Raw genomic sequence first — 10000 nt, 5'->3', positions numbered from 1 at the left:
AACCTCTCAGCCACTTTCCACCGCTCTTGACCTTTTGCCGCGCGAACGAGCCATCCTTTCCTCGAGAATAGCTTCGTGCGTTCGATATCGCGTTTCATTCCCCTTCCCTTTTCCCAAGAAAACTCATGAAAAGAACCTCGACAAATTTTCGCGTTCGAAGAAAACGCGAAAATCTCACGATTTTGTTCAATAAATTTAAAATTGCAATGAAACTATTTTTTTCTTTTTCTTTTCTTTCACCACGCGCACTTATCGCGCGGATACTTTTTGTCTTTTTTACATTCTCGTGGTATCTCGATATCTCGAAAGCTTCGGGAATAATATTATTGAACAGCGAGCAACATGTAAAATCTCGCGATTTCTTCGAATGCACGAAGCTATCAACTCTCATAGGCGAGACAGCCTTCGTATTCCCTCCTCCCCGTTTCTTCCACACGGGTGTTGTTGTATCGTGTTCGTCTATGCGTGTTCCTGGATGGGTACGTGCACATCGACGATGCACAGCAAACAACGATCGTGGCTTGTAGCAGCAGTGAATCGTAAGAGTCGATAGAGAGCAGGAAACGACACAGAGAGAACGTGAGAACACGGAAGAAAGACGCGATTCTTTTTTTCTTTTCTTTTCTTTTTTCTTTCTTTTTTTTTTTTTTTTTGCAACGATTTTAAAAATGCGTTACGTGTGTGAAGAAAGGTGGTATACACGTGGCATGCAAACGGTGAACGGGGCTTCTGGTATACGATTGTCGAGCGTGTCGAACAAGCTTTAGGGGACACTCGTCGAACGATACAACGTTGATATTGCACTATTACTGCTTCCAAATATATCCATTTTAATACTTTTTTTTTTTTTTTTTTAAGGAATTGGAAACTTTCGTCGACGATTTATCGCTCGACAAGGTCCCAATATCTACCGGGTTACAATCGAGTTCGGGTTTCTTTTTGTCGCAGTGTTATTCACTGAAAGCTAAACGCCACTAAATCAAGACCAAAAAAAGCCTACTGCATGCATTCCTTCGAGATCTATGCTCTTTCACGTGACCTGATCAAATTAATTTCTACAACGGAGAATAGATATATGCATATATATACTATATATGCTCGATTCGAAATTTAATCGATTTTCGGTTGATTTCCTTCGGAAAATAATAATAATAATAATAATAATAATAATAATAATAATAATAATAATAATAATAATAGGAATAATAATAATAGTAATAATAATAATAGTAATAATAATAATAGTAATAATAATAATAGTAATAATAATAATAGTAATAATAATAATAGTAATAATAATAATAATAGTAATAATAATAGTAATAATAATAATAGTAATAATAAAAATAGTAATAATAGTAATAATAATAATAACAATAATAATAAAAATAATAATAACAATAAAAATAAAAATAAAAATAAAAATAAAAATAATAATAATAATAATAATAATAATAATAATAACAATAATAAAAAAGAATTTTAAGGAACTTTAAACAAGGAAGGAAACAGAGTAAATATAATTTTTCCGCGTTCGTGATTAAGAAATCACGATCTTTCTTTCCTATTTTAATAAGGTTTGATTTGAATAACGAATAGAAGAAATTAGGGAAAAATTTGAAATAAAAATTATTCAATCGGAGGTGTGTTCTGCTTAAGAAAGGTAAATGAAACGAAAGGACAAAGAGACATAAAGTTCCAATGACGAGATTGGATCAAGAGAAACGAAAGAGGGATAAAAGAAGAAAGATAAAAAGTTTAGGAGAAGGAACGAGCGATGCATGCCACGTAATCGAATCTCGAAAAATGGACAGTGAGAATTCTTCGTGTTCTTTTGATAAAGTAGAAAAAGTTCTTCTTTATTGCCTGGCTGGAAAACATATTAAATCGTCTTGGCATTCTTTCGAAATGAACATGTTCTTTTCTTCAAATACCGTTTTCTCGAATTTCTTGACGATAAAAAAATCATCCACGGATAAAGATTCCTTGCTTTTGCAAAGAATTTATTAATTATTAATAACTTGTGATCCGTTGAAATTTCGAATTTTAAAAACTTTCTAAAAACTCGAAGATATCCCAAATAATTTTTATTCAATTTTTATTCTTTCTGAAATCTTCTTATCGTCAAGTAATAATTTCCAAAATTTCTCGCAAAACTATCCATCTAATTCCATCTTCTTTCGAAACACTTGAAATTCGCACGCATCGAGTTCAAATTTCCACTCTTTGCCAAGGCTACCAATTACTTCTTACGTCAAGAACTCGATTCGTTTAATTCCCTTTTACAACATTTTTTCTTATTGTGTCGCTTCTCTCTTCATCCATCTTCCTCTCTCTCTCCCTCTCTCTCTCCGTTGCGTGCTCTCTCTATTGTCACTTCTCATCTTTCCACCCATTTCCAGCCATCTTCTTCCCTCTTTCTAGCTTTCGTTTTCGAGCTTCATCGATTCTTCCCCCATTTTAACATTTTTAACTGCGAATCGACAACGAATTCGGAAACGTGAAGTGGTGCACGCTTCTCGACAGAGAAAAAACGGGGAGAATACAGGAGAATACAGTGTCAAAAGAGGAAACGATGCACCACTTCGCAATTCCATTCTTACGCTCTCGTTCGATTCAAGCTGTTTGAAAAATCTGTCATCTCGACAGTAATACTCGATCTCGTTCCTTATAGGGAACGACATCTAGGAGTCACGAACGCGGGCCAACGTGCACAGAATGATGAAAGAGAATTGGTCGATTCATCTGGTGGATTATACACTTGAGAATTTATCCGCAATTGATGATTGCGTTGCTTCGTTTCTACGAATGGTTTAATAAATATTCTTGTTCCTACTAAGTCCTATTATCCCTTAATTCTATTGATCAAATTTTAAGAATACTATTATTTATTTCTGAGAAAATTCTGTAATATTATTTAAATATCTTTATTTTTGAACAGTTATTAATTTTTGATTATAATTCCTGAATTTTTTTCAAAATTGTCTCAAGTTGAATATTATGTATATATATATATATATATTTAAAGTTTAATTTATATCTTGCTTAAATTAAAAAACTTCTGGCTCTTTTTTCCCTTTTTCGTTGGCACACTGTCATCATAATCTTCTCTTGTTATAACGTATAACAACGTAGAAAGATTAATCGATACTTCGTTAAAACACTTAGGAACTCATTAAGGCCATCCAGATCGCCGACGAATTCTTTTTCCCTTAAACTCGATACAAACTTCCTCGGCGTACGTACCTCGGCACGTTGGCGGTCATAATCACACCCGATTCAAGGAACGTGTAACATTTATTATTATTAAAACAAGTGATTTCTCTTTTAAAAAAAAGACACGTGTGGAATGTCCATGTACACTATAAAAGGTAACTCTCTTACGATCACTAGAAATAATACCCTGCATCGAATCATTTCTGAGTAAAACCATTTAAAAACGTAATACATAATAATACAAATACGTCCAAAGTACAAACGTTAATGCTAAAACGAGAAACGTGGAATGTCGTAAAAATACTTTCCAATACCCTGTAAGTTCCGTGACTAAAGCTAACCTTACAATTCTAATCGAATCCGCGAAGGCGATCGCGTGGAAACGTCAGCGAGAGCAAAAATGTGACATCAAGGACGTCGTTTCTCGATCGTTCCAACATCGATCGTTCGATGCCTTCTTTACCGATCGTTGGTTTAAATGGAACCATTCAACTTGTATCTCGTTCCCGCTGAAGTTTCTTACGCGATGGAAAATCGTTCTTCAGCGAACGAGGAATGATTATGGAAGGGCAGAGGCTCGCTCTGTCTCGGGTCGACCTACCACTGACCGATAGACGCTACCCACGTGGCCTTTTTTTTTCTCTTTCTATTATTTTAATTCACGATTTTTAATATATCTTATCTCGTACTGAATACATTGATTTCGATTGATGCATATGAAATTTTGTTTTTCTTTTTTTTCTTTTTTAAATTCGCTGAGTTATATCAGAATATATAAACAGACTTTGGAATAATTTCTCTTAAAGTAAATTTATATGGATATTTAAATTATCAGTTTCTTTGATCTTAGAACGTCGTTGCACATTTTCTTCAATATAAACAATCTCTTCGAAATATTTATTTAAACGATAACGTAATATATCTTTTGATAATACATAAAAAATTAATTCTAACTAATTAATTTCATATGCATCAAGCTAATAAGCAATATCAACGTAGAAAATTTTCGAAAAAACATTCAAAAAAAAAAAAAAAAAATATCTCTGACAGAGCAGTTTAAATTTCAGACGATCATGTTCACCGGGAGAACAGAATTTCTTTCTTTTTTTCAACGATTTCCGCTTCTTTTTTCCGCCTCTATCTCGGCGAGAAACCACGAATTGCTCCTTTTCACGATATAGCAAACACTTTCGTGCTTGCTTGTGTGTATACATATACATATGTACGTGTATGTGTAAGAGAGAAAGACGTGGGATCAGGGTCTGGTGTGTGAGCACGAGCTCTCCCTCGTACACAAGGGGTCAAGGGAAGACGAGTGAGTAGAAGAGTTTGAGAGAAAAAAAAAAAAAAAAAAAAAAAAAAAAAAAAAAAAAAAAAAGAAAAAAAAAGAAAAAAAAAAGAAGAAGAAAAAATACAATATATATATGAGAATAAATACTTCAACAAGTAGAATAAGACAGTAGTTCGCGAGCTGGTTGAACGACGAGCAATTAGTTGTAGGTAAATAAAGTCTGTACACCCACCTTGGTTCTGCTGGAATCATCGAGAACCCTAAAAAAAAAAAGAGGGTCGGGCAGAGCGTGGGGGAGGGGAGAACGGAGCCTTTTTCGCGAGGACCATCTAAGGGTCAGTGCTAGACCTGTGGTAACCCGTGAAAACGACACGGACAAAAGCAAGTTTAACATTTTTCACAAGTGTGTGGAAAATCGTGTCTTCGAGTCGAGTCGAGTCGAGCAATATTTAAATTTCTTTTCAAGAAATTTCTCCTCAACTGTGTGAAATTTTCTCCACCTCTCTTTCCTCTCTTCCATTCTACAGACTCGACTCTACGACACGCAAAGTACCATTTTCTCTAAGAGACAACGCTCGCTGGCTACGAGTCAGCGAAGTTGATGGGAGAAAAATAGCGATCGAAAAAAAAAAAAAAAGAAAATAAGAGGAAAAAAAAAGTAGTAGCAGCAGTATAAGAGCAATCGTGAATCGTGGAGATACAGATACTGTCCCTCCCTCGGGAGGGACCCGAGTCTCTCCCTAGTGGCTGTCTTTTCTTTCGGTTTTTTTTTTTTTATGTTGGCTTGGTCGTGGTGTGTTGGCGGCTGTTGGGAAGAAACAAACGAAAATGTGAAACTTTTCTTTTCTTTTCTTTTCTTTTTTTGGCTTTTCACTGTCTGTCGCGATTACTCCGAGCACACGGTTGTCGGCTCGGCCGATGAGTTTCGTTGATCGTCTCTCTCATTCTCTCGGCCGTCATCACTGTCGCCGCCTTTTTCTTGGCATCGCCTTCAGGAGAACCCGTGGCAATTCTCACGGATCTCGAAGTAGAGATTCAGCAGTGCCGATTCCGGCACGTCGTGGAAGCACCTACCCTCTGGCCATTGTACGCATACTGAAACACAAAGCAAACACACGAGGGTCAAGTTTTCGCCATTTATCGCAGCCTCGGGATGTTTCTAAATGGAGGGGATATATATCCTCTTTGTTCCCGATTTTATGGAGAATTTTGAGAAACATCCCTTTTAAAATATTTTTTCGATGTAATCGATGTCGTTACACGCGATGTAAGTATTGATAATCTCTATTGCAATAACATGTAACAGAATTGGAACGAAATAAGCAAGAGAGGATTGATTTTTAAAAAGTGTTCGCAGATCATAATAATTAAGTGACGATTGAAAATTTCTATCAAAGTGAAGCTGAAGTGAACATCTTGTAATATTTCTATAATTCTCACTATTATTTGAATGGAACAATTATCATCACACGTTATATCTTAATTATAGCAATTATTAGTTCCCTTTTTTAGATCGGTAATAAGAGATCGCGATTGAATCAGAAATGGAATTGGAGTGAAATGAAACGTTGAAATTCAGTGGCACGTAAGTTTGGCGGGTCAGATATCGGAGAGATTGAATTTGTTCGGAGAAATCTTCTCGCGCAAAATCTCTGCTGGATCTCGCGTCGAAAACGGGACAAGATACAAAGAGGAACGTTCGTTCCCGTTGAGATTCTGATCGATTGCCCCCTATTTCAACGAAACTGGGAAAGGATGCCGGTAAGCGGCGACCAAGTGCGTTTTCTCACGAAAGTAAATCCTTCTTCGGGAATCGTTCGAGGGGGAGAAGAATCGTCCCACGCTATAAATTATCCGAGTGTCGATATCGGCGCGAAGTATTTCGATGGATTGCTCTGCTGGTCGACACATTCGTCTTCTTTATCGAAGAATTTGTTGTTATTTTCTTCCTCTTCTTCCTCTTTCAAGAAAAGAAACATCACTTTCGAAAGATTCGATCAAATTTGATTAATTTGAGATGTTTACTTTATACAAATTTTTATTTTTTCACAATTCCAAATAATATGTTGCGATAACATTAAATTTGATGATAAGGTTTATTACTTTGTCCCAAGGTCGTGCAGGATTATTTAGAAAATTAATAATCGAGGTATATCGGTATAGCTAATTTAATTAAACCGTATGCGCTCGGCGAATTTATTAATCGACCTAAATTTCCAATCTAATTCCAATATTATATACGAATGAAAAAATCGGTAGAGAGATCAAGTACAGAGATCCAATTAATTTCACCATCAAAATTGGAAACATCAATTCCTGATAATACAATATAATAATTTGAAACAATTCGGTCCAACAAATATCATGTATAATACGAATAAACAATAATCGAATTAATTGTCGCCTTTTTCCAGATGAAAGGTATATTATCCAAATGTGAAATTAGTATATAACTGAAAACCTCATTCGTGTCAAATTCATATAAATTTCTTTAAACGTTCTTTAAAATTTTAAAGAACGTTACCAATTGCCAATTTTTTTTTTATTATTTTTCGAAAATATTATTCTTAAGCAAGATATTAACAACTAATTTAAAAGTACAAAAAAATTCGTTTCGTATTTTTCTAACGTAACAACTGCTATTTCTTTCTTCAAATTTACTTATTACGAAAGAAAATGACATGTACAAAGAATATACACAAAATTTGTATCACTGTGTACACGTGTTAGTTTTTTTTTCTCTTTTTTGAAAATGGAAACGAGCATGGATTTATCGTTGCTTTGGAACGGAAGGGATAAATTACGCGAAACACCGTAACCAATTTCGATCGGCATTTGTAATTCGGATTGCATCGGGCCTTCAACAGGCCGATAATGGAATTTCAAATAAAAATGAATGGCCTCCCTTCGCATTGCTTACATGGGGGAGGAGGGAGGGAGGGTAACGTTTATTCGCGGATTTTTCATCCGACCCAGTAAAAATCCATCAAAAATCCCGATATGGATTCGAATGGCGTAAAAATTGGCGGCGAATTGTTTCCGATTTTAATTCGCGCGTGGGGGAATATTTTGCGCGGAAAAAGGATCGAAATTTGACAATTTGACAAGCGAGCGAATTTTTTTTTTTCTACGAAAAAAAATCCCCCTAATCCTAAATTAATAAATTAATAAAGTACAGATTATTTATAATTTCTGTACACACGAATATTTACTACCTTCATTCTCCGGAAAATGATTTTCAATTTTCCAAAAAGCAAATCATCACAGAACAAACCAAAGTCTATTCCAAAGGCTATTCCAAAATCGGTTCTTCTTCTGTCGATTGAAATCACACGAGAGGGAGAATACTTTATCGATAAGCTTATTAAAGAACGATAATTCAATGAGATGTTACTTAACAAGTCGCGATTTCGAACGCAAGATGATCATTTTCATTGACGAGCTAACTGTCTCTCGGGAAGAATGAATCGTGGAATCGCGTGCAAGATGGCTGTATCTTTAGAGGGAACGAAACGGAAGGTGGCGAATTATTCGTCCTTAACCTGTGTCTAAAATGAAGGGGGAGGGAGAGGGGGAGGGGGTTAAGTTTCAACCACGGATGACCTACGAACCGACACGCTATCCAAACCAGAGTCGCGCAAAGAATCATCTGCATATCTTCGTCTAATTTAAATCTCAATTCCTCTCCTGCTCGATAAACAACTGTTATGTCGTGTTTTACCTGTTACGTGGCTCGCACGCGACTAATAGACACCGAAGGTCATCATCTTTGACGTACTGGATGGATCACGTAACACCCACCCCTCAATTATCTTTAGCTATTAGCGGATCGAATCAAAATTTTCCTTATCGTGACGTTTCATTTCATCTATCCTATTTTCTTTTTGATAATAAAATTTCAAGGTTATATTGTTTTCGTGAAATGCAATTCCTCGTCATGAAAGAAATAAAAATTTCCTTTCAACAGTGTATAATTTTTAGTTCTCTTATTTGATTCTCTAAACGAATTTTTCCTCGTGATACTAGGTATAATTAAAAATTAATAAAGGAAAGGTTTTTATTCGAAATTTAATTTCAAATCCCATCCAAATTTTATTCAAATTTCGTTTAAAAGTAGTAAAAGAGATTACAAAAAGTATTGTTCAAATTATAAAAGGCAAGTATAAAATTTCTAGAGATATATATAAATTAGATTGGAGAAAATTATACCATTTAATTCTATCCTTGTCGAACAATCCACTATAAGATAAGATACGTAGGAGAGAGTCTCTGATGAACATAATTTGAAAAGGTAATACAGTTTGATTATATTTCCTTTTTTTTTTTTTCTTTTATCATACTCGACTAAATGCAAATCTTTGGAATACAAATTCCAAGTGTCTTCGTTCCTATTTTGTATTCTCTGTAGGGTCGTAAGTATTCAATGTTAAACTCTCTCGTAGCCGGATCGAGACCGATACTCTTGGCACAGTTTGCTTCCGAGCACGATTCCCGCGCTCGGTTTCGTTTCATCGCTTCTAAGAAAGCAACGTTTCTCTTTAAAGCAAGCTCGATTCGAAAAAGGAACATTCGTAGTCGAAATAAGAATAATACTTCGCCCCTATTGAGAAGAATATTTTCAATCGAGAAGAATATTTTGCGGCTCTTTTATGATCAACGAAATGCATGCTTCTCTATGAGATTCCTTTCCAATCTTCCTAATCTATTATTTTCTATATATAATAATAATAAAACGACCGTATTTATGGAAAGTATTGTGAATAACGAGGCACTTTTCTTTTAAAAAAAATTATTATTTGGTAGCATCCTTTTTTTATTGTTTTATCCAATAAATTTTCAAATAAATCGTTAATTTCTTCGAAATCGAAATGAGAAAATTACGAAATCGAACATCACGATTAATTAATTAATTAAACACATCGAATATTTTAACTCGAACAAGACAATACGTTCTGTTTCCTCTCATAATTTCAATTCTATTCTATATATTATTCCTGCACCTGCATATTCGAATTACTACAATATTTACTTAACTACGTTAAATTTCTGTACTGGCAACCAACAGAGAAAGACAGAGAGAGAGAAAAAAGAAATATCAAAATTTCTCTTCTCGAACAGACTCGATTACTTTCTCGATCATATTCAAAGATACCAGCATCAATGATTAAAATAAAAATATTTCCGTTTCGTTCGAAATTCTAATTTCCATCTCATACGATATTTCACCTCGTATCCTCACTGCACGTGCACCATTTCGATCTCGATCCTCGGGAGCGAGAAGCAGCGAGAGCATCACCGTCTCGTTTCCTCTGAAGCGACACGGAACAGCCCGTTTCCTTTAAAATTACACGAGGAACAGAGGCCGTGCAAACATATTACGGGAACAACGCAGTACATACAAACGGGAAAGTGGCGTTACGTGGTGTGTTTTCGCGAGGGTACGTGCACCCACCCGGTTCCGTTTCATCGTAAATTTCTCTTGGCCGGCAGGAA

At 35.3% G+C, this 10000-nt stretch overlaps 1 protein-coding gene across 1 annotated transcript in view; it reads right to left on the bottom strand.

Moving 5' to 3' along the window:
- Positions 1-10000, bottom strand: part of LOC102679125 (RNA binding protein fox-1 homolog 3-like) — a 196766-nt gene that overhangs the window by 38833 nt on the left and 147933 nt on the right. The window contains exon 8 of the mRNA XM_031512651.1: positions 5582-5602. Within this exon, the coding sequence (XP_031368511.1) occupies positions 5582-5602 (21 nt within the window). The remainder of the gene's footprint in view (positions 1-5581; positions 5603-10000) is intronic.

The sequence above is a fragment of the Apis dorsata genome, unplaced genomic scaffold (assembly GCF_000469605.1).
Source record: "Apis dorsata unplaced genomic scaffold, Apis dorsata 1.3 scaffold_489, whole genome shotgun sequence".
Taxonomy (NCBI): Eukaryota; Metazoa; Arthropoda; class Insecta; order Hymenoptera; family Apidae; genus Apis; species Apis dorsata.
Note: the sequence above shows the minus strand (reverse complement) of the source record. Positions and strands in the feature narration are given on the sequence as shown.